Here is a 26920-nt window from a genome sequence, read left to right as displayed (position 1 = left end):
GATACATTGTATATAGTTAGAAGATAAAGAAATCAGGTAACTTGCAATGACTAGGTAGAGACATAGTGATGCCAATACCCAAATTAGGAGGGAAAGGAAGAGCTAATGCTTGGGGGCAAGGAAGAAGTGAAGGATTTAATTCTGATTACACAGATCCTTAGAGCTGAAGTGAGAAACCAAGGTTGACTGAAGTCATGGGGTCACAAAGATAATTCAGGGACAAAGTATAGAGACCTAAAGAACCTGAGACTGCTTTAAGTAGTGGCGGGTAAGGCAAAAGAAGACATCCAAAGAAATGGAAAAGCAAAACAGAACAGATAGGTCATACATACAGAGTTTTAAGGAGTAAAAGATTGCTAACAGGTGCCACAAGGATTAAACAGAAGTATTAAGAAATGAAGCCACTGAATTTGTCAGTCAAAAGGTGACCTTTGAGAGAACCACTACAGCTGCGTGATTAAATTCGAGGATTAAGACAAAATTGTAGTGAAATGAGGAAGTGAAGGTAGACAGAGACTTCCAAGAACTCTGTCAGTCAGGAAGAGGTATGGAACAATAGCATATAAACAAAAGCCAGACTAAAGAAACATTTTTGTTTTTTAAAAGAAGATAGACTTGAGATTTTTCACATGTCTGGCTCAGTTAAAAACAAAAACAAAATTTCAAAGAAAGAAGAAACTTGGGTAGAGGCAGGATGTGGAACTGCCTGTCCAAATAAAATTTTAAACACCATATTATGCAAAATATTTGCAACTATACTGACTTGTCTCCAAATCTGCATACTTTGTAGTCTTCAGTAGTACCAAAACAATGAACTTTATAGGAAAGCATACAGATTTACCATTTAAAAATATAGATGTATAAATTCTGAATTTCAAAATGTGTAGAAGGATCCAGAGTTCTTGTATTTTAATACTGCAGTTCTTGGAAGGCAAATAATAGTAATAAAACATATAAGTAGTATGTTTTAATTTTACTTTTATTTTCTAGTTGGCATAAATTCTATTTGCCTACATTTTATTCTCAGCTCATTCACACTCCCTGATTGGGTCTAAAGTCCTAGAAGGGAAGATAACCTGAAATGCAAGATGTTATCCCCTCCTTTCCCTAATCTCCCAGTAGAGATATAACATACATCAGTAAACTTAAAGAAGAAAAGGCATCTCTGCTTTTAGCCTCTTGTGTTTGACATTCGAAAAAGTGATGGTTTCCATCTGCAATATGCAGTATTGCATAAGGAAAGAAAAGCCAGAGCAGAGGTAGAGATTTATACTTCTTCCAAGTTGTCCTTTAATTATTTTATCTGCCATACACTGTCAGTGCCAAACATGTCAAACATAACTCTTTCATGAAATAGACAAGGCATTCTAAAACCAGTAAAATTCTGTTTACATATCAAAGTAGTTACATCAGGTGGAAGATTAATACTCAAGAGCTCTTCTATCACTCTGAAGACCTAAAACCCATCATGTCACTTTTTACCAGCTTAAAAGTATTTTGAAAACAATGCACTTTTGTCCTCCCCTCCTGGGACAGAAATAGTCCTGTCTAGAGGGAAGGGAAGTGATTTATAGCATGCCATCTCAGCACCCACACCGAACTAGTTTAACAGCCTTGCTTAAGATAATCCTCAGTATTCTAGGTTGGCATGAGTCAACTTTTGATAATTTTTAAGACAAAAAAAAGACTTTCAGATTGGAATCACTTTCAAGATCTTATGGTTTCGGCTGAAGACAGAGAAACAAGAACTTTTAAAGATGACGAGATGAAAATAAAATGTCAAATATAAGAAAATAATACAAAACAAAGGTAAAAAGATTACAGTTATCAATTTTAGTATTTATTGAAAGGTGGAAGACAAGGAAAATTCCTCTCAAACTCTAAAAACAAATCTTGCATCTCTGCTAAATGTAAAATGAATTTTTAGATACTTGCTTTACATGACAATAAACTTGTCCAACAAAATAACTGAATGCAAATTTACCAAAACAGTGCTAATCTATTATTTACAAAAATGATCTCACCTCCCATAAGTATTTGGGGAAAAAAAACGTTTCACACTCAAGAACACTAATGAAATACCTTGAAGACAGAACACAAAAAATAAAATTTGTCCTACCATCTCTGGCTCCCTCCCTAAAGTTATAGAATGGATTGAAAATGAATATATCTGGAAATAAACATAGTATTTCCAATAATCTTACATACACGCACACACACGCACAGACACAGTGTTGTGCCAGATCAACCTAATCTTTATTTAAGGTCAGCAGCCTTAGGGACAAGGGAGATAATGAATATGGCTTTAGTCAAGTTTTCAACTAAATATCACAAATGCTTAATTCTTTTGCTAGCTAACCAGCTAACCTGAGAATGGAAAAGATTCTACTTCTTTGATGGCTAAAAGGGTATGAACCAAAGTAATTTTAAAAAAAGCACTGTAGCAGACACCACTGAGGTACCTTAGTTTTTTTTTTTTAAAGGTCTGTGTATCAATTTAATAATTTACATAATAATTGTTTATATAGCATAAGATCATACAGAAACTACATCTTAAGTGCTTTATCGTTCTGGGCCAAGGAATTGGAAATATCAACAAAAAAAACTTGTGTTCAGATAAAGAACTAGAATGTAGTCACTAGGAAACCATTAATATAATGCAATATTGAAATAGAAATTATTTGTGTTTAACAAAGGTAATCAGCAAGTTCTTAGATTACATCCGAAGAGGATTTTAAAATTATAACCTGTAAGACAAGGGATAGAACATTATTCAATAAGGTGACAAAGCTGTATCTTGAAATCTGAGCCCAGTGACTTATATTTCATATATTTATATTGTAAAACGCATACATTTTGTATGCAAAATGCAAAATGTATGCATTTTACAAAACATTAAATTTTCAAAATATGGAGAAGTTTTGAGTATTGGTTATATCCTAAAAGCAACCACTGCAGTTGTTTTAGATATGTCTTTTAGTTAAAAGTTTAAGGCTCAAGATATTTTGGAGGGATACCCTAAAAACATTTTCTTACTGTATGATCTCATGTATATACTACTGGAAAACTAAAATATTGTTAAATATATCACCCTTCAATTACTAAAAAGAAAACATTTTAACCACTTCAACTGAAAAAAAGAAAACATTTTAACCACATGCTCTCCTATTCCTCAATACTGGTTTGTTATGAACTTTTATATCCCCAAAAGGTAGATGCAAATAATAAATTTAGCTTATTAAAAGAGAAGATTAAAGTGGTGAGGAACAGGCTAAGACAGTAACATATAAAACAAAATCCCTATTTACATTATCATGATTTATACCTTCCTTATCCCATGAAAATTCCTATATTGCAAATATATTGATCTCCTATAAACCATTGAGATTTCCTACAATATTTGCCTAATCCTTTTAAACTGCGGGCCAGAAATGACGTCACTGCTGCAACTGATTTTTTCTGGTGAAATGCCTCTTAAGTGGCTTCTCCCTAACCATAAAGATAAGCAGTTTTATGGGTACCACAAATGAGGCTGGAGTAGAAACAATTTCAACAGCAACACTTAACAAAAGACAGCACAAAGAATTTCAGTTAAAAGTCATCAACCAAAGTATGAGCCCAGAAAAATACCAAAGATAAAATAAAATAAACGTGCAATGAGCAGAGAGTTCCTTATATCAAAGCGTACATTAAGACATTTGTTTGACTTTTAATTACAGTAGTGGAAGCAGTCTCAAATAGTGCTGAAGTCCATCACTGAAGAGATCTGTTTTAATCTTTAGCTAGGCACTGGTAATCCTGTTTCCTACCCTAATTTTACTTTCCAGCGCTTTTTTGGGGAAAACAAAACAAAACAGTACTCTAAGTTGTTTACCTTGCTAGGGTAGGGAGAAGGATCCTTAGAAAAATGAGGTAACGCATCTTATTTTGTTGGTTATATCTCTGTATATGGCAGTTGAGTCATGGCCCTTAAGATTTTATATTTGTCATACTTTCCTCCTATTCTGCGAGAAAAATGTAAAAGAGGATTTTAACTGCTCACAACTAAACATTCTGTAACTAAAGATATTTACTTAAGCTACTATTAAATATAGTACAGGTGCTTATCAGTAAGAAAATTTTCTCAACTTTCTCATTCCAAACACTACAGAGAAGATTTATGTTAGGGCTATGTAATCTGGCCACATAACTTCATGAGTTACAAGAGTTAAATACCACTAACAGACCTTGTTTCTCCCAACTTTATAAAACTGCTTCTATTACCTAAACTGCTTTCTGAATGTTGAATATAAATATTTTAAAATGTATTCCAGGGAGTGAGGCTAGGAAGTTTCACATATTCATCTTATTCAGCAATTTAAGAAGTTATGCAAAATATGATATACATATCTATATATATTCCCATACATACACACATATATAAATATGCTTTCATAACTGAATCTTGGTTTTAAAAATGCTTACACAGTGTGGGGAATTTAAATATTCACTAGATTCGAATACGTACATTTGCACTCCATTACCACTCTAAATGGATACACCAGCAGAAACATAATAGACCAAATAAATGATTTAACTGAATTGTCAGTTTGTCTTTTCCAGACCCAACAGAAAACGTATTTATTATTATGAACCTTTATTAAGTGGCTCACATTTCAGTATAAATCATACTAAAAAGATTTTTTAAAAGCTATTTACACTACAGTGCTGACACATTAAAATGAAAAAAAATTGGTATAAATAAGCTCTATGGAAAAGCCTTAAATTGTCAAAAAAGAATTCTGGCTCATATTACAAAAAATATATATATATGTTAATGTCAGCTCTATTCTAAAACCTACAATTCCAAATCAAATGATTTCTTTAAAGACTCCTTTTGTTTAAACCTGTAATGTTTACAGTGCATCTGGCCCTAAGTGCTTTGATACTTCACAGTTATGGACAGGCACTGAGGAATGTTACAAAGCTACATAAACTCTATTTTGTAACAGACTTGGGAGCAAGTCCTTGGCTTGCTTTCAGAATTCATGAATCTTTATTACATTATTAACTTTAAAAAAAAAAAAGAATTTTAAATGGTATGTACAAATTTAGCACAAAACGTCATCATCTTTTCTGTCTTGATTTGAATGTGCTGAACTATGTTGCCTTGTATCAACTAGACTTATGAGACTTCCAGGGCACAATTCTTCCTTTAAATCTTTGTTGCTATTTCCAAATTTAGAGTCCATGTCAATCTTAAATTCTGTAAATTGAACATGATCCAATTTTGCTTTAACATTCTTGCCATCCATATTATTCGGTGCTCTAGTCTTTTCAGGAATATAAACATTCACAGATTCTTCCTTGATTCTTACAGATGCAACAGGTTCATGTTTAATCTGCTGTAATTCAGATTTAGAATGAAGTTTGTCTGAAAAATTAGAATCCAAGGAGGTTTCGCTTACAGCACAAATCACGTGGTCAGTGTGTGGTCCAAGACCTGATGATGTGGAACCTGGTGATGTGCCTATTTCATGAGTAGCTGTATTCTGAGCAGTCTCCTCCTCTGAGTGATATAACTTGAGCCGAACGTGCCATGCTAAACTGCATACTGCTGAAACTGTCTTGAACTGATGAACAACATTCCTTGGAATAAAATAAATGTCATTATCATACAGCTGAATCCTGGCATAGCGGATGCCTTCCCTCCTCAGTTGATTAAGTTTTGCATCATCAACCCACTGGACACACTAAAAAAAAAAAAAAAACAGGAATACCATTAAGTCTTTTCTACAATAAAAATTAAACTGAAGACAATAATGGTTTAAGATATACCTGGGATAGTGGAGGTTCATGTAAATCTAACTGCATTCGTTGAACTACTTCTAAGAAATCTTCAGCATGAAAACAAATTACATCTTTGGTTATTCGGGGCTGAGCAGGCCTAAAAAAGAACAATGAGATAATGAAGAATCTTCCATTAATGTTTTACTCTGTTAAGTCCTTATTAAATTTAAAGCAAAAATAGTTTATGGTCAAAACAAAAGTACCTAGAAATAAAGTTAAAATGTAATTAGAAGATCACTTTACATATTTAAACAAAGGGATAAAACCATGAGTTTTGACCTAAACATAAAAACAACTAACCTCATTTTATTATAGCTATGTATAACCATATTTTGAAAAAATAATTTGAATTGGTTAATTATGCAAATCAAAAAACTAAGGGCTTTGTCTTAAAGGTCAATACTTCAACAAATTAAATGCTAAAGATGAAACTACTATATAAAAAATAGAGGTAAATACAGGGAGAAGAGAATAGTTTCTTCTAATAAAGACATATATAACTGTAGTTATACCTAAAATTCCTAAGTAACCCTTAATAAATTAAGAGACATTCTATTAGAAAAGTGCTAATAAACTATTATCACTCTATTTGTGGGGGTTAATAGTGTCTTTAAATATAATTCTTAAAAAATCTCCCAATTCTTCAATTAATTAGCAATATACAAATACATTTTTACAGAAGATGCTCAAAAATGGATTTTGAAATGAAATTCCAAACAACATAAATCCAAAAAAAAAAAAAAATCATACCAAGGCAAATCATAAACATATTTTTAAAAACCACTGATAAAATCTAAATCTTAGGGCTCCTGGGTGGCTCAGTTGGTTAAGGTCTGCCTTCGGCTCAGGTCATGATCCCAGAGTCCTGGGACAGGGAGCCCACTTCTCCCTCTCCTTCCTGCTTGTGTTCTCGCTATCTCTCCCTCTCAAATAAATAAATAAACTCTTTAAAATTTTTTAAAAATATATCTAAACCTTATACATTACATTAATACACAGGGAAAGCAGGGTAAGAATGATGCAGGCTTCTCATCAGGGACAATGACGATACAGTAAGCACCAAGTGAACCTTAGTTCTTCTTTAACCTTAGTTAACTTAGTTAAGACAATTGTTTTCACATCCAGTCACTTAGAAAATGAAATTATTACAGTCAAACCCAAAGAGTAAAACTACATTCTAACAAATGAAAATCTTTAGTGCAATTATACAATTAGGAAATCCAAATACAGTGAAAAATGAAACTTACTTTCCTTACAGTAAGGAGAATTACTGAGAAACTTCCCAAGAAACATTTTAGAAGCCAAGAAAACCTTTCATTAAAATAGCAGTAGTTCAAAAACAAATTAAAAAAGCAGTAGTTAATATATACCACTCTCCACAGTGCACAGCCTTCAACACTCCGACAGCAGCTGTAGTCTGTCGTTCAAAACCTTGTCCTATATGATCTGCATGGGCTCTTGTCCTGTCTTCAAAGAGCATCTCACGGGGCTCACTGGTTCGAGGTAGGTACTGCAGGTTTTTTATTTCATTGGTAGTTCTGTTAAAATAAAATTACATATACATAATATAAAGTGGAGGTGGGGGGAGAGAGGCAGGCCCATGTATTAAGGTTTAATTGCCTTCAAACATTTGTACTGATGTACTGAGGCTTAATTGCCATGAAGCATTTATAATCACATAATTCAGACAGAAGGAAATTTTAAATCACCTGCTCCCAAATCAGGTTCTATTTTTAAAATGAACAAGTACAGACAAAAACAGATATATAGTCCCTCTTTTTTCTAACATGCCCTTCACAAAAGTGGCAGCTTTAAGGTGGATAGACAACTAAATTACAGATGGTGTGGTTTACCCAAAAGTTCCCCTGCCCAGAATCTTTACCTGAGGTTTGTCTGGGTCTTATCTGCAGAATCATGCCCCCACTCAAGTCACATGACTAAAGTAAGATATATATCCGGAACAAACAGGTAACTTTAAAAAATGGATTAATTAATATTAATAGAATACCTACTATATACCAGGTCCCATCTAGGCACTGCAGCTACTGAACAAGATAGTAATAAATATAAAAGACAAGTTTCCCCACTTTCATGGGAGTTCATATTCCAGTGAGAGAAAAGACCACAAAATAAACAGCAAGAAAACACCAAATAATAAGTGCTTCCACAAAACATGCAGGATTTATTGGAGGTAGAAAGAAAACCTTAGCTACCTCTTAAAGGACAACCACCTGCCATTGGCCCTGAGTACTGCTCTCCTAAATGTGCACACAGAAGCTGCTACTTAGCCTCATTCAATGCAAAAACCCTCTCTGATTTTGCTGCAGAAGGTAAAGGGTGAGAATTTCTTTGTCTGGGAGTCATCATCTTATTTATCTATTCTGTTGCTTTCAGAGACAATTCCAGATTGCCCCCATAATTTTCTCCTCTAATCCTCATCTAAACCCCTAGAATCACTCTTCACTAATTCTCTAATTTCCCTAGAATCACTCTTTTTAGCTCTCTAATTTCCCACCCTCAATCTCTACTGCTTACTGCTCTTTGTGCACTCTTGTATTTCAGTCATATTACACATACACAACACACATGCACACCCAGGTGATGCTACAACATACTTTTTTCGCCCTTTGTGATTGATGTTCTACAGGTGTCACAAAGCTAGATGATGACCTTGATTCCTATGGAAAGCTAAAAGGTTTTCAAGCCTACAACTTTGGTCTCATTACCACATTCTAATGAATTAAGACTTTATATGAAGCATTTAGCACAGTGCCGTGGGCAGTGTTATTAGTTGCTCAGGCCACAACGTGATGTGAAATCATCACATTTACATGGATTCTAATCCCTTAAATACAGGCAGGTTCCTCAGAGGGCTGGTGAACGCCCTTAAATTACATGTAAAACTTTGTGGATATCTGTACTTGTTCTGGGAAGAGGCTTTCAAATCTCAAAATGATTTATAAATCCAAGTTAAGAACCACTGAGAAACACACCAATTTTATCATTTACTACCAAGGTATAAATCAACTTGTAAAAATTTCATTCAACAGATATTTATTAAGCAGCAGGCACTCTGTTTATGTGCTAGAGACACATTAAGTAACAAGCACAACACAGGACCCTGTCCTCAGGCAACCTGCAGTTTACTCGGTGATCATTTTCCCTGGTTTTTCCTTTAAGATTAATAGTCACTCTAATTAATAAAACATCTTTATAGATCTAAAAAAAGATACCTATCACCCACTCCATTCCCACCAATGTTAACTCAGTGCACATTTTGTCCACACTTTTCTGTGTTCACATAAATATACACTTACATGTTTCTTTTCATACAAACTGAATCATACTGGCATATTACTCTGTATTTTGCTCTTTTCAAATGTCATGAACATCTTTCCAGATCAACAGACATATCTAACTCATTTATTTGAACTATTTCACCATATATTTTTTTAAGATTTTATTTTTTTTAAGTAATCTCTATACCAAACGTGGGGCTCAAACTCACGTGGTGGTAGGTTTAAAAGAGTTACATGTTCCACCGACTGAGCCAGCTAGAAGCCCCAAAGGAATGGATATTGAGGGTTTTTTTGGTTTGTTTTCTTTGTTTTTTAAATATTTTTAATAGGAATGTATCAAAATTAATTCAACCATTCCACTGCTACTGGGCATTCAGACCATTTTAAACTCTTTTTCTCACTACAAATAATGCTGCACCTAATATTCTTATACATTTACCTTTAATGCTTTCATTTCTTAGGGCAGATTCCCAAAAGTGGTAGCGCTAGGTCAAAGAGAAAGAGAGAAAGAGAGAGAGAGAGAGAGAGAGAGAGAGAGAGACAGTGTGTGTGTGTGTATTTTAAACTTCATGAACTATTGTTAAATTACTTTTACAGAATGATGATAGGGGCTCACCTTTCTATCAGCAATATATACATGCTCCTGTCTCCTCACATACCTACCAGCCTATAATATTATTGCCCTTTTTTTACCAATGTAATAGGTAAAAATAATATCTCATAATTCTTTTAATATAACTGGCTGAAGCCTATTTCTCTACTGGGTTGTGTTACATTTTTCTTGTCAATTTGGGAATGCTCTATGTATATTAACTTCATGACGTCTGTCACACATTACAAATGTTTTAGTTCAGTATATCATTAGTTCTGAACTTTGTTGTTAACTCTTCTCTCATAAAGAGTATTGTCATTACATATTTTTATCTTGCTTAGAAAGGTCTCTCCTAGGTTTAAAAACTTTATTCTTATATTTTAATTTTTTTATCTATTATGTTCAAATCTCTAACTTACTTCTTATCCGAGGTAGGGGCTATGGCTTTGTTTTCTTTCAAATGGACTTCAATTATGCCAGCATTACTCATTAAATAGATCTTCCTTTTCCCATCTATCTCATACATTAAGTTCTCAAAATACTTTGATCTATTTGGGTACACAACCCTATTCCAATGATCTTTTTGAGCTTTATAATAATTCTTAATCTCTAGTAACACAAGGCCCCCCTCACTTATCTTCTCTTTCACCGTTTTCTTGGCTGTTTGTTGACTTTATTTATTCTTCCTTCTAAACTTTAAAATCATTAAATCCAGTGCTGGAAGTGTGAGTTCAACTAAAATGCTAAAAATTTCAAAGGACTATCAGTTTTATCCAATCTGGAACATAGCAGGGTTTTTCCTTTGTTTAGGTATTATTTTATATCCTCCAGAAGATGTTTAAGTTTTCTTAATATGGGTTCTGAATATTTTTTATTAAATTTATTCTAAAAGTTTACAATGTCTTTGCTGTGAATAACATTTTTTCCATTCCTAATTACAATTTATTGTCATTTGCCCACATTTCTCAAGCGTTATTAATATCTTATATTTTATTAAAAATTCATTAGCATGTGTAGCCATTTTTTAATTTACATTGCAAGTATGCTCTAAACTTTCCCTTTTTTCTTTCTCCAATTTTCAACTAACACACACACACACACACACCCGATGTACAAACATCTACCCCTGGCAATAAAAATTTGTATTCAACATACCTTTTCCTTTTGAAAGGTGACTTTGGCATATCAGCCACAGGGATCATTTGTTCTCCTGGGCGTACCCACATGATGGGACCATCATCACTGTCTTTTCGACTCTCTAATTTTAGACTAGATAGTGTCCCCCATGGCAGTGTACACTAGAGGCAAATAATTACATAGAAACCAATTATTTTCAAATTTGCATCTTCAAATATACATTAAAGAATATTGCCCCCTTAACACACTTTCATATATACCTTTATACTTATACAATTGAAATACAAACCTCTAATGAATATATTCCTATGTAGTCACACATTTTCCTTCAAGAATTCTCTTACAAACATACCAGGAGTAATTTTTCTTGGATGGCTCCCTCCTCTAACTGTGCCAGAAATATGATTCACTATATTCATCATTTGTTGTTCCTCCTTCTACCAAATATAAGGGTCATGTGATGTTAATAAGTTGGCAAAATAAGCAAGTGTTCTCCACTGAGAATCTATAAAAATGAACAATTTGTTTTAAAAAATAGAAATCTCAAAAAAATGGATACCTCTTTGATTAGCTATAATGAAAACCTAATAAAACAAAAAGGAAAACCAAACCAAAATCAAAATTTATTTCTGTTTAATAGTTTCTTAAAGAGGTGGCAAGTCTAAAAGCAATTTTTCTTTAAAAAAAAAAAAAAATGGTCTAAGGGCCACTGTCCATGAAATGGTGAGAATGGTATTTAAAAGAACCATGCATCCCATCCCCTTTTAAGAAAGGGTAGGACTGTCACGTGAAATTTCTCCTAAAACAAGGCATTTAGCTCATTTGTCTTTAAAATTAAAATCTGAAACATAAATAAATAAAATACCACTCAAAAGAAATGCAGTCAAATTCCATCATGTCACTAGTTGGGAAAAAGAGAAAATAACAAAACGTTTAAAAGGAATAAAAAAGGAAATGAAAGGGGAATGGATTGAAGTGAAAAGGTAAATTAGAAAAAGAAAATGGAACAAGAAGAAGTGAAAAAAGAACAGATCTACAACAGATTACGTGGCAAATATTAGAGACAAATGGATTCTGTCACATTCTAACCTCTGAAACTGATTAACTACACAGCTCAGAAATTTCTCTCTCAATGGGATAGCCCCAGCAGCCCACAAGAAGAAATATTTTCTAGGATGCAGCCATTACTGAAAAAATAAAAAGAATCTGGCTAGAAATCATTTAAAGAATTCAAAGGGGCCTTAGGCTACCTAGCCTAAGCGCAATGTTTTATGGATGCGGAAACTGAAGTCCAAAAAGTTTAAATGGCTTGCCCAACCCAACCAGGTAGAGCCAAGATTGAAATACGGATGTATAATTTTCCAAGCCAGTTTTCCACAATGCCAAATTGCCATTCTTTTGTCCTAAACATTTAGTAGGCATCCTTCCTGTACTTCTTAAATCCTCTGGTACTCAGTTTATAAAAAGTTAATAAACAGATGGAACCTAATTTCCAAAAGTGGCAGCAACAAGCAAGTGTTATTTTTTGGTTCACCATTTAGCTCTGCCATTATAATTAATATCTGAGTCACATGCACACACACTATACAAGAATTATATTTCTGAAACAACTATGATTTGTGTCACCCACAGCATAAAAGTGACACCCACAATTCAGACTGCTTGATATTGTTTTCTCTTACTTTTAAAAATGGTGAATCTTCCAACATGTCAAGGAACTCAGGGAAGTAATCTCCCACTTCTTCATCAACTGCTCCCACCAAGCTGATCTGTCGCATTGGGCCAGCTCTGTAAGTACCGTGAGAATACGTTCTTTTTACCTGAAGAATATGGATTTAATTAAAGGTTATAAATAAGATAATGGTTGCTATCATTATGTAACGCCAAATTATATTGTCTGAGAATATTAGAACTATATAATATAAGGTTAGCAAATCAAAACAAAAAGGCCTTTACCAATCGTAGAAAAATAAAATAAAATAAAAAATAAGGCATGAAAAAAAAATCCATACCAGAGCAGGCTATTTTACTTTCTCTAGCTATTCCTAAACACTGCTTACAAAAACACAGGATAAACAGTGTAATTCTAGATAGCAGTCTATAACTTCTCCTTATAATAGTTTATTATTTGATCTAGAACGCCAATGAAATTTATATTCAAAAGTTCATATACCTACATTTTCCTAACCGGCTCATATCTTTTTATTGGAATTTCTAAAAGCAGACTGCCTGAAATGTTACATTTAACCATTACCAGTGGTTTGTAAACATCTGAAAGGCCACTGGGAATGATCTTCCCTTCTAGATAATAACATATTAACTAGGATCCAGTTTACATTTCTATGATTAACTCTGAGAAAAACTACTAGAGAATGAGAATCAGGAGTGCTAGGTCCCAACTCTACCTTTACTATCTAGCAGCTTTGTGACCTTCAGAAATCACATAAATTCCTTGAATTTTAGTTTCCTTAAGTGGAATGATTTACCTCAGACTGCTGAAGGAAATTTAATAATTACATAAAGCTACAAAGCCACCTGCACAATGCTAGCAAATGGGTAGCATTCAAGTATTAACTGAAATAAAACCACCTGCACCTCAAGAATCTTGAGACCTGGGGGCACCTGGGTGGCTCAGCCAGTTAAGCATCTGACTCTTGATTTTGGCTCAGGTCATGACATGATCGCATGGTCATGAGATCAAGCCCCACGTGTGGCTCCACACTGGGTGTGGAGCCTGCTTAAGATTCTCTCCCTCTGCCCCTCCCCACCCACTTAAAAAAAAAAAAAATCTTGGTACCTGAATTTTGGCAAGCACATTTAAATCCTGCAAAGAAATCTATGCCTTTTCATATCCTAACGTTAGGAAACAAGAATCCTTATAAAGCAAAACAACTTCTTTTCATGGGGCACCTGGGTGGCTCAGTAGCTTAAGCATCCAACTCTTGATCTTGGCTCAGGTCATGATCTCAGGGTCATGAGATCGAACCCAGGGTAGGGCTTCATGCTCAGTAGGGAGTCTGCTGGAGATTCTCTCCCTCTTTCTCTGCCTCTCCCCCCTCCATGTGTGCGACATGCGCTCTCTTTCGAAAATAAAATAGATCTTAAAAAATAAAATACATTTTACTTACATACCATTTACCACAACTTTTTAGCTTAACCCAATATTCAAACATACACTAAGTCAATTGGAATTATTAATGTTTTAAACATGGCAAATTACATATAACAATGCAATCAAATTTAAAAAATATGTATCTCTTGATAAAATACACAGATGGCACTTAAGCAGTTAAAATATAAGAATACAATCCACACACCTTTCAGAAAATAGAGATAGTTCTTGGTTTAGGTGACACCTATTTTATTAAATACTATATAACAAATATCCCCTATTACATGGAATGAAATTAAATCTACACTATCATAAGATAAAAAGCCTCAATTCTCCAAAACTCATCTATCCAACTATTACAACTCAAGGCAACGGGATAGGGGAGGAAACAGATGTTTAAAGACTCTAGATAGCTGAAATAAATGCCGTAAGACCATGACTCATAAAAGGTTCCCTTCGGACACGTGTTTCTACATTAGGCACAATTCTCACTAACCTCTGAAATCATAAAGGATAAGAAACTACAAATATGAAGGGGGAGGAGTAGCAAGAAGCAAGCATACATAGCTGCAGCTCCCCTAGGACATCAGTATTATAGCATCATAATGACAAACCTAGACTGAAAAAGTGTATCTTCATTAAAATCTTGATACCCAAAACTAAAGGCTTCCATTATCTAGAAAAATCACCTATCTGGAAAACCTCACATCCTGGTGATACTGGACATGAGATTACCGTATTTTTTTTTCACTTCAGTAAACATTAATCATACCATCAGTTTTCTGATGCAGTTAAAAAAATTACTAGAAAATATCAAAACGTGTCATTGCTTTAAAACATATCCTATAGGCTTCCTAAAAGAAAAACGCATTGTTACAAAGAGTACACATATTTTTCCTCCCCATTTAGGTATAGCTCTTTCAAAAGACAACACAGTAAAAGAATACTTATTTATATATTTGCAAATTCTTATATTTCAATAGTTCATATTTAAATAGTGCCTGTTAGAACAGATAGATCATTTTTAATCTCAATCTCCTCCCTCCAGCTCCTTCCCCCCTCTCCCCCCACCACTGGCAAAAAAAACCTACCAACATCATGACTGCATGTTTATCTTTCCCCTCATATATTCTCTATAAATATAAAGGGAAAGAAAAAAAACAGGAAATAGGAGACTTCTTGTACCCACTGCCAGTAAGTGCCAATAACAAAATCTCAGAAATTTTGGTTAACAAGAAATGAACTGTTTAATTAAATTATGTTTAAACTAAAATCCTAGGGGTGCCAGTCAGTTGAGTTTCTGCCTTCTGCTCAGGTCATGATCCCAGGATCCTGGGAGTGAGCCCTTGCATTGCTGTCCCCTCCTCCACTCAGTGGGCAGTCAGCTTCTCCCTCTGTCCCTCCACCAACTTATGCCTGTACTTTCTCTCTCTCTTTCTTTCTCCATCTCTGAAATAAATAAAATCTTTAAAAAATAAATTAAAATCCTATTCATTATTCATTACATGAAAAGTAATCTTTAAAACAAATAAACAAAAGACATTATGACTCTGAGGTCAGCCTGCTACCAAAAGAATAACAAGTAGCCTTTCTGACAGGGAATACACTGCCAAAAATAAATCTGTAAGACTTAAAACTGTTTTATGTATAAAAATTGCTACAACAAAGGAAGAAACAAATATGGTAATAAGTAATTTAAAAAAAGCAAGAAGAACTGGGAAGAATTTGGGAAACTTGCTGTTTCCCAAAATATGTTTCCTGATATGGCAGCCCCTGAAAAGAGGATTCTGTGGAGTCCAATAAGTTTGGAAACTCCTCTGTTTGGGAGGTTTACCACACACACCTACTATTATTGAGGTTTCTGAGAAGTCTCACGGTAAACATAACTTATTTGGCTCAGTATTACACAAAGTATTCTGACTTTGAAACCTGTTTTTCTCATAGTTGTTTTAGCATATCTATCAACATCTCAAGACATTAAAAGTTCCACAGAATAACAGTGAACCATAATAAATACAGATGATATTACAGATGTTCCTAGCTAGCATCAATCTGAAGAAAATACAAAAACAGGATAGTTATCAGAACAAAAATTGAGGGGGTGAGGGCAGAAGAGGCTGTTGGTTCAACTCTGCTTGGTGTTTTAAGGGGAGGGGTAAAGGAGAGGGAGTCTTATTTTAAAAACCAAGGTTTAGCTCATCACATTCTTACTGAGGCAATCTAAAATTTAACATAAATGAGTGTGCCACAAGAGGGAGCCATTTCCCATCACATCTGGCATATCCTTTCAAATCAAAATATAACCGGTAATGATATTTAGTCAACATTCTATTTCAAAAATATCCATATAACTTCAACTAAAATAAGGATGGAAGTGTTCTTATTCATTTTAAAATCAGTACAATAAAGGAAAAAGTCCCCTTCCCCAATTAGAGCATCTGATAACCTGCCACAGTAATATTTTGTACAGAACAGCTCATAAGCATTCAAGGAAGATGTGACAGGCACAAATGGTCAAAATGAGAATTTAGTACAAAGGCAGCCAATGGTTCAAAGATGGCATATCAAATGGTCTTTATTGGCCTAGGACAGTGAATGACCCCCAGCAAGAAGTCAACAAATGTTAATTCTCTCTTCATTTTGCAGAGGGGCAAAGCTTAACAGATCAGATTTAATAATTGTTTCGCTATTAAGATACTAGCCACTTAATCATGAGTTAATACCCTGACCTTAGTTATTTGATACAAAACTGAACTTAGAAGCAGGATAAAATAAAAAAAAAAAACAAGATACGGAGCTTGGGGCAGGGGAAAGGATGGTTAGAAGACAATTGCTCCAGTTTTCATATTCTCACAGCTCTAACTACAGGGTTCAGAGTTATATGCTGATTAAATACTGAGGGAAAAGAAAGAAATCTCACTTATTCCTTGACACACAAAACTCCTGTCTTACTTGCCTTTTTGTTTCATACAATCAAATGAATATTTGAACAAAGTGGAGATGGTAGAAAAACTAGGACAAATGTGGAAGTTGCAAATGGCCAAAAATTCTTCTCAAGTATGTATGCTCACTTCTGAGCATCATGACTGCACCAGTCCTATCATAGTGAAGTGAATGTGGGTTTGGCCATTTCACTTCCTTTGGCCAATGGACATCAGCAAACAGCACAAGCAGAGGCTTGCGCACTGGGGATTGCCCTTTTTGCTCTACAGAATCCTACAACAACCATCGTGTGTATGAGCCCAGGCTAACCTGCTACATGATGAGAGAAATGTGATCATCACTCCAGCTGGCACTGCACCAACCACCAGACATACAAGCAAGATCTCCTAATAAGACCAGCTGACTTGCCAACCACCAGACACGTGAATGAGGCTATCCAGCCCCAGCCAAGATGACCAAGACCATAAGAACTCTCCAGACAGCCCAAAGAACTGTGAGAAATCACTTTAAGCCATTACATTTTCAGGGTTTTGTTTTCTACAGCAAAAGAACTGATATAGATGGGTTATGAACTTACAATAAAAATCTGTGTATATGTTTCTATTCTCAAAGACTTTCATCATACAGTTTAACTAACATTAGATCACTAACCTCAGAGCCACTAACCTCTAATCACGACATTAGAGACATGACCTATTAAAACAATATATAATTTCACACGGTCTTTAAATTTTTCATGCAACTTGCAAGGATACAGATGGAAGATGGAAAACATTATACAAGTAAAAAGAATTCCAAAACCAGAAGAATTCAGACTAGGATGTCTTGATCTTCTGTCACTGCTGTGTGTGTGTGTGTGTGTGTGTGTACTGTTGTATACACATGCAGACACATAGCCACCAAAAAAACTCAAATTAACATGTTTTAAGGATAAAGGCTAAACAGGTGCAAAGATGAGTTTTTGTGACAGCTACAGAGTAATATTACAAAGATAAACACTATCACTATAAAGATCATAGAAGTGGCTACATAATTTGTCATCATTCGATTTCCACAGAATTGAGGGCAAATGAATTTTGGTTAAATTCTGGTTGCTCAGATTTTAATTAGGAAGGAAGGAAGGAAGGAAGGAAGGAAGGAAGGAAGGAAGGAAGGAAACTAGTCTCATGAGGATGGATCTAGTTTGGGTTCCACAAGCCACTGGTAGGGCCATCAGGTTGCATTATCAACAGCTGCAGTAACAATTTGTCATCATAGACAGTGGCCCTGCTTGGTGGTATTAATTCTTTGAGTCTGATCTAAACTTGAGCATATGAGGACCTGTTTTAAAGTTGAAATTAAAGAGGTTTTATTTACATTTCAACCTTCAATATTTGCACAGAGTACAATATTATAATGCAAGAAAACACAAATATTTTATTATTATATATACTATTTTATCCACAAAAAAATAGTGCTAATTCATTACACAAATACTCATTATCATTATCGTGAATTTCTTTAATGCTGCTAAATGTATTTTCCAAACTAAGATTAAATAAAAATAACAAAGGTCATATTTGTACCCTTCTCTATCAACTCATTCAATTACCTCTTCTCACATGTTTCTATATCTTTCGAATACTGCTTTGCAGACTGGTTTTGATTGGATCAAAGGTTTTTCAGAATATAAAAGGTAGAAAGGGGAATTAAAGGGTAGCTACTAGATTACAAAACTTTAAAATTCAAAACTTCTCTACAGCTCTGCTTTCCTCTGCTCTTTAAAAAGCTCTCTCTCAAACACAGCAGGTTCTACTGAACCTAACCTCCTGAACTTTGTTAACAAGAAGTTACGACCAAATCATCAAGATGGAACATGAATTTGGCTTTATTTCCCACAACAAGTGAAACTACATTCCAATACTGATACCTCCTTTCCTTTCTCCCCTAGAATACTAACACACAAATAGTTCAATTAAAATTACCTCAACCAATTCTTTTGGTGAAGACAAATTCACGTGGCAGTATGTAGGCAAATTCATTTGACATCACCAAAATACACAGCTTCACTATATAATTCTACTAACGAGCATGCATGATGCACAATAAAACCATAGATAAGGGGAAGAAGGATGCTGGAAGAGAAATAAGGTACAAGATACATTTTTAATTTCTCAAGATGAGTGTTAATGTTATATTCTAAAAGGTACTCAGAGCTTCCAAGTTCTCTAAAAAGAGTGATCAATAAAATTAAGTCCTCAAATACCTAGGAATAAATATCAAAGGATGTGTAAGATCTATAAGATGAAAAATATATATATATTATCAAGAGAAAATAAAAGACAAATGAAGGGAAATACCATCATCACAGGCTGGATGATTCAATACTGTAAAGACATCAATCCTACCCGAACTTGAACTACAACTTCAATGTAATCCCAATCAATATCCTAAGCAGATTCTTCTGTGGAATCAGACAAGCTAACTGTAAGGTTTATATGGAAATATAAAGAGCCAAAAAAATCTTGAAGAACAGCAAAACTGATACTTATTCTACTAGATACCAAGTTTTATTATAAAGTTACGGCAATTAAGACAAATAGAATAATGAAATTAGAGAGAGCCCAGAAACACCATATATATGATTCAGCTGATTTATGACTAAGATGACATGGCAATGTAATATGGAATAGGTGCCTTTTCAATAAATGATCATGTTCCCTGAGCACCTATATGGAAAAATATGAACCGTGACATTTACCTCATACCATACACAAAAATCAACTCCAGAAGTACTGTAGAGTGAAATGCAAAATGTAAAACAATAAAAGTTTCCGAAAGAAAACTTCAGAGAATACATTAATAACCTGGGGTAGGCAAAGATTTCTTAAACAGGACACAAAAAGCACTTACCATAAATGGGGAAAAAAAATTGTGAGATCACATTAAACTTAAGAACCTTTTTTTTCTTTTAAAGATTTTATTTATTTATTTGACAGAGAGAGAGTGAGAGCACAAGCCGGGAGACAGAGAGAGGGATAAGCGGGCTCCCCGCTGAGCAGGGAGCCCAATGCAGGCCCAATAACAGGACGCTGGGATCAGGATCTGAGCTGAAGGCAGACACTTAACTGACTGAGCCACTCAGGCGCCCTAAACTTAAGAACTTCTAGTCATCAAAAGACACTCTTAGGAATGAAAAGGCAAGCCACTCAGTGAGAGGACATATTTGCAATATATAAGGCTGACCAGATTCTTACCAACAATGTATTAAGAAGTCCAACAAACCAGTTAGAAGAAAAGCCAAAGGAAAATGTACAAAAGAGTACACTAGTTTTAGAAAGAGGATATCCAATTGGACAATAATTATATAAAAAGGAGCTTGACTTCCTTAGTCATCAGGGAAATGCGAATTAAAACCACAATGAGATACAACTACACAGCCACCAAAATGGCTAAAATGGAAAAGACAGACACTAACAAGTGTAGCCAAAGATGTGGAACACTGCTGGTGGGAATGTAAACTGGTAAAATAACTTTGGAAAACCCGTAGTATCTAAGTAAATCTGAACATGTGCATACTTTTTGATCCTGCAATTCCAATCTTATATACATACCCAACAGAAACAAATGCATATGCCCACCAAAACACATGAACAAAAATATTCACAGGACCCCTGTTGTAACCACCACAAACTGGAAACAAATATCCATCCACAGTAAACAGAAGAAATTGTGGTTTATTCATACAATACAATGCCATACAGCAACGAGAAAATAAACTGTTGTTATGTACAAGATGGATGAATCTCACAAACATAATGTTAAAGGAAGGAAGCCACATACAACAACTCACATACTATTTGATTCTATTATGTAAAAGCTCAAAAACAGGCAGAATTTATCTGTGGTATTTGAAGTCAGAAAGTGGTTACCTGGATGTTTGCGTATGTATGGGGGGGCACAAAGTAGTGATAGAGAGGGGTTTGGGGAAAGCTCTGACTACTAGTAATATTCGACTTTTTAAAATCATACGTGTGTTCATTTAGTAAAGCTTCATTAAGCTGTACATTTGTAATTATGTGAATTCTGTGTATGTATACTTCAAGAAAAAGTTTATTTAAAAAAATCAGTTTAACTGGGGGTGCCTGGGTGGCTCAGTCAGTTAAGCGTCTGCCTTCAGGTCAGGTCATGATCCGAGGGTCCTGGGACTGAGTCCCGAATAGGGCTCCCTGCTTAGCGGGGAGTCTGCTTTTCCCTTGCCCTCTGTCCCTCCTCCCTGCTTGTGTTCTCTTTGTCAAATAAATAAATAAAATCTTTACCAAAAAAAAAAAAAAAAAAAAAAAGTTTAGCAAAAGCTTCAAAAAGTTTATCTTTAAAAAATTTTTTAATTGAAAATGAAAAACAAAACTATCATATGATCTAGCAATTTCACTTCTGAGTATTTAACCAAAGGAAATGAAATCCCTATCTTAAATAGATAGATGCACCCCCCATGTTTACTGCAGGTCCCTTTCCTCCAGGTCCTGGCAGCCACCAATCTGCTGTTTCTACAGATTTACCTATTCTGGTTATTTCATATAAATGAAATCACACAGTATGTGACCTTTTGCGACTAGCTTCTTTCACTCAACATGATGTTTGAGGGTTCATCTGCGCTAAGTATCAGCATGTACTGGTATTTCTTTCCTTTTTATGGCTCAGTAATATCCCACTGTGTGCACATATCATAACTTAGTCAACTCCTTAGCTGTATATAAAGTATTTGTGGTAATTTCTGATCTTCAATATTTGCTGAACTCCCTACCCTAACACACTCAAAAATACTCATTCAGAAGCTGGCCATCACCTATTCAACAAAATGGAAAGTCGTAATATTATACTAAGTGAGTATAACAACTCTTTGTATAACCTGTTAATACTCTAAGAAATATATCTAACCAAGAGCCCTGTAAATTGAGTAATATTATCTTTATTTGTAGGTGAGGAAACTCAAACATAGAGCTTAAGTAGCTGTCTACTGTCACAGTTAGTAAATGGCAAGAGCAGGACTACCTCCCTTGTCTTTCCATCCACCCCGTATCAGAGCTCATCCAGCTACCTACACTAACCCAGTCACACTACAATGAGTATACAATATTACTACAAATTAAATTTGGAGGAGGTTCTCACATTCAGGACAAGAAAAGTCTTAAGTTATAAACTGGCTTAGCTCTAAATATATGCTTGTTTTAAGTTAGACCCTGTAATTCCTAAAGCATTTTAGGATAAAATAAAAAACTCTATAAATGGTTTAAAAAAAATCATTCTCTGGAGGGATACCACAAATTAGATTAAGAGACCGAGGTTTTCCTGGGAAGGATCAAGAAATCAGAAATAAAAGTAAGTATGTGTGCATGTGACTGGATATCCAGATTATCATTTAAGGTGAAGACTATAACTTAAACATGTATCAAAAAAAAGAAATGCACTCAGAGTAAGTAAAACAGTTCTGGATGAAGATTAAGGAGATTGTGTTCTACCCCTGGTACTGCTACCAACCTTAAAATAGTAAGTTACTCCTATCTATGTTTGTTTGCTTATCTGTAAAGTGAGAAAGGTTGGAATAGATGAACACTAAGATCCCTTTGAGACTTTCTTTCTTCCCTCCTTCCAAACTAGAATGATGTCGATTGAATAACTGGGAACTTCAGCACCCATAAATATGAAAATTGGCTGATCTCCTGGCCTAAGCAGTCCCTGATCTGACAGTGAATAACAAATGGCAATGGCCTTTGAGATGAGCCCACATTCACTTTCAAGAGCTAATGGACTTGACTCTGCCTCTGCTTTCTAAAATCATGTACATTCTACACCACTGAGAAGGGTAGGAAAAGGAAGTTAGCTCCATAAATGCACTGTTACACTAATCTCCTCAAATGAACACAAAATTAACTGACTCCTTTGTACCACAATATATTTAACAGCTAATATTTACTCAGTACCCACTAACTGATGCATCCAGTGTTAAGCAGTTTTAAGGCATAAAGCAAGAAGACAACTTTAGGTGATTTTTAGGTAAGAGAACTGCTTACATGGAAAATACACGGCTAAATTCATCTCAGTCCTTTCATTTCCAAAATAAATACTTGCAAAAAAGGATAAGAGAATCTTATTTCATTAATTATCTTTAAGAAAAAAGAGATTAAGTAGACTCAAATTTAAACTCTTATGGTCACATCAAGAAGGTAATTTATTCTTCATATTCCCAAGACCTGTCATTATATTCTTACCTTTTTATTTCAAATTGATAGCAAAATAAAAAACTGAAACTTGTCTAAAACACAAAACTAAAAGTTAAAAAAAAAAAAAACTAAACTAGAAACCTCTTACCTGAGCATGAAAATTGGACATAGTCGTCGTTTCTATATCCTTCTTTCCTAATATCTCCATTTTCACTGGCGAGTTGGGAAAATTAAATGAAAAGTAGTCTAAAAAGTCAGGTAAATAAGTAGCTGCCCCATGAACAATACCCATTACATAGAAAGCTGCAGAGTTTTCATTTTCGCTGAACACTAGATCCACAAACTCTTCTGCAAACCTCTCCATCTCCACAGGAGACAAGTGGGAGAGTTCATTACTGTAGGCATGGATAACGGATGCGCCTCCATTAGGCTGGTGCTCAATATGAATGAGCTGTTTGAACTCCAAAGTGTCCAACCTTTTCAGGTTATTCTGAACCCGTGGCTCCTTTAATGAGACAAATGGAAACTCACTATTCTCAGGAATTTTGGAATCATAGTTCTTGTTATCCAAACTCTTTCCACTGTAATCCTTTATGTTATCATTTAGGATGCCTTTGGCTTCTTGATCTTCAACATCAGATAGCAATCCTGAGCAGATGGTTTGAATAGATTTGCTATACATTTTTGGACGCTTCCGTTTTTCATTCTCTTTGTGTTTCTTTTTCTTTTTCTTCTTTACTTTTTTAATTTGTAAGTCTTCAGCATTTGTTTTTGGTTTCTCCTTCCCACCTGTTGGGAAAAAATTTCTTTAAAAACTCTGCATTTCAGTTAAAAAATCATGCTTAAGGAACGGTCTTAAAATAAATAAGCAAAGTTTACTCAGATTTAGGTTTATATTTGGGATTTGTTTCACACAGTATTACTAATCATAATTTAGTCTCTTTCCCTTTCTACACACACACACACACACACACACACACACACACGGGAAGGCCTAAGACAAACTTAAACCTACAGTGTGCAGGTACCATTCTGACAGTCAGTGTTTACTGAAGTAATGAAAGATGTTTTAGAAAGCATAATTTTCAAATTTAAATGCAGAAAATCAGAAATGGGAAGGTGAACAGAGATCAATATGAATAACGCCCTCCAGATGTTTCCCACTGATATATAGCATCATTTTTACTCATCTAAGTTCTTCAAAATTGCAGGTGTCAAGACTTATAAAGAGAAAACAACTTGAATAGTAACAGCAACAAACACAGCAATTCCTTAGCTTTTTACCGTATTTCCTCCTTAGTAAACTACTCTCACATCTAAAATGGGCTATTTTAGACGTCCACTAGAGTTTGCAAAATTCCTAATGAAAACCCAACAAGGTACCATAAAGAAGATGACAGAATTAGAATAATTTCTCATGTCCTAAGCATAAATGATACCATGTACTAGTAAAGAAATGAATATAAAAGTAAATGACTGGGGGCATTATAAGCTTATATATTAATGAGCTTCTGCAACTGAAGTCAAGTAGACTCTGCACCCAAAAATTTAGAACTCCAAAAAATAAAAGAGTGATCCACAGAGTCTATACAGCTATAGACTAAGTGTACATATAAACACATAACGTTATCACAATGTATATCTATACAATAAGAAAAAAGAAGAAAGTAAACATCTTCACAAGAAACTATTATGCTCCCTAAGATAAAATGAGAAAGCCATTAAGGTAAGAGTTAAGAAAAGAAGGCATTCACTGTTTCCACCTGTTATTTCACTTTTATAGACAATCTGTTATGAAGTCAGTCTTCCCAATTTGCTTCCTTACCTAAATTTTTCCATATTCACATATGTCTTTTATTCCTGTCTCCAGTGAGTGAGATGTCCTGCCTTGTTTTCAAAAATAAGTCCTTCCCACCAATTCCAAAAACCCTTACAAAAACAGTTCCCTCTCCTGTTCTTTTAACCAAACTTCTCATAAAGAACCATCTATGCCAAGTGCCTTCCGTTTATTACCTTATCATTCTTATCCCTTAAATTCTAGGTCTGCTTCCAGTCTACTCAAATTTACTTTCCCAGAATGTTCAAATATCAAATTCAGCGATATTCTTTCAAATCATTCTTCCTGATCTCTCCAAGTTTTAACAATTATCCAGTTCATCCTTGATTTTTTACTTCCTTATTAATTTTTGGTCTAACAGCCTCATGACCAGCATCCTGAATGCTGGAGCCATATTAATCTTTCTATAAGTTTTATGTATTGTTTGATCATATTCATCCCTTGGGTAAACTTCAAGGGTTTTCAATATGTACCAAATAAAATATAACCACTCCAGTAGGGAATCCCAAGACAACGCTCTCAAGTACTTCATTCTCTGGTCAAGCTGCACTACTTACAATTTCTTATAAGACACTTAGTCTGCCTTATCTTTCTACTACTTACAAAGGCATTTCCTCTCCCAAAAATACCTTTGTCCTGAACTCTTTCTTACCCATTCTTTAAAAACAACTCATATCATTTCCTTCATTTTGCTTTCCCTCATTTCTCTAGTTGGAACTGGAATCACTTCATTCTAAACTCATATAAAGTTATTTTTTTCACTCATTGGATACCTGTATATCAGATGTCCTTCCACATATTGTATGAGTGAAACAAGTAATTTTTATATGAATTCAGAGTGAAGTAATACGTTTTCCCCTGTCATTGTAACCCTCAGGGAACTTAATACATCGTTACAGATGAATATGTAATGAATCCACGAATGAAAAGATTTCTCTCACCAACAAACTGAGGTTTGTGGAATTTTTCATTGTCTCCCTTTCAGCCAAAGTTTCCCACAATATAAATGCCATTAATCCTAATCTTGGAAACAACTAACATAAAAATTCTATCAGGCTGAGGCGCCTGGGTGGTTCAGGCGGTTGAGCATCAGACTCTTGATTTCAGCTCGGATCGTAGTCCCAGGGTCAAGAGAGCAAGCCCTGCAAGCTCCAGGCTCAAGTGCGGAATCTGCTTGGGATCCTCTCTCCTTTTCCCTGCCCTCCTGCTTGTGCACACACTCTTTCTCTCTCTCTCTCAAATAAATAAATCTTTTTTTTAAAAAAGAAAATTCTCTCAACTTGACAGCAATTCTAAAAAGGGGAAGTTTAATGTTAACAGTAAACCATCACTTCTAAAAATTCATAAATATGCAATGAAGACTAACTTGGTATAATCATGAAAAGCAAAAATAAAAACCTTTCAACTTTATTGATTACAGAGGTTTGTAAAGTCATAAAATCCCCCTAAAGAGTCTCCTTAGAAGTAAGTAAATATATTAACAAATTCATTCTTGCTACCTAGGATGAACTATCAAAACGTTAGATTCAGGTTAATATCTGAAAAAAAACACGGAGGTAATCAGAATAAAAGATAAAAGAGGTTTTGTATGTAAGCAAAATCTAAATGTGTCAAGGAAAAAAGACAGCAGTGAATTAAAAAACAGAACTTAAAGTTTAAAAGCCTAAGTATAATAACTAAATTGAAAATACATGTAAAATTACACAAGTTAAATGGATTGCCAAAATAAACAATTTCATTTGAATGAAAATGTAAGTTTAATATCCTATTACATTTATGCCTAACACATGTTTAAAAAGTAAAACAGAAAATACCTGGTCATTAGGATACATGTTACTTTGAAATGAAATAGGCACAACACCCTATCTATTTTCTAGTCATGAAGATGGATGAAAACAGCAATAGTATTAAATAGTCAGAAACTGAAAAATGCGAAATAGTAAAAAATCAGTTAAGAGAGTCTCATAATGA

General features: G+C 34.6%; 1 protein-coding gene across 1 annotated transcript in view; it reads right to left on the bottom strand.

Moving 5' to 3' along the window:
- Positions 1-1266: 1266 nt before the first annotated feature.
- RSBN1L (round spermatid basic protein 1 like) overlaps positions 1267-26920 on the bottom strand; it is a 58867-nt gene continuing 33213 nt past the window's right edge. The window contains exons 3-8 of the mRNA XM_026504349.4: positions 23261-23901; positions 12540-12677; positions 10876-11018; positions 7200-7367; positions 5818-5926; positions 1267-5732 (exon numbers count right to left, since the gene is read on the bottom strand). Of these exons, the coding sequence (XP_026360134.1) occupies positions 5091-5732; positions 5818-5926; positions 7200-7367; positions 10876-11018; positions 12540-12677; positions 23261-23901 (1841 nt within the window). The 3' untranslated portion in view covers positions 1267-5090. The remainder of the gene's footprint in view (positions 5733-5817; positions 5927-7199; positions 7368-10875; positions 11019-12539; positions 12678-23260; positions 23902-26920) is intronic.

Source organism: Ursus arctos, unplaced genomic scaffold (assembly GCF_023065955.2).
Source record: "Ursus arctos isolate Adak ecotype North America unplaced genomic scaffold, UrsArc2.0 scaffold_3, whole genome shotgun sequence".
In the NCBI taxonomy this organism is placed as follows: domain Eukaryota; kingdom Metazoa; phylum Chordata; class Mammalia; order Carnivora; family Ursidae; genus Ursus; species Ursus arctos.
The sequence above is the reverse complement of the archived record's forward strand: the minus strand, read 5'-3'. Positions and strand labels throughout refer to the sequence as shown.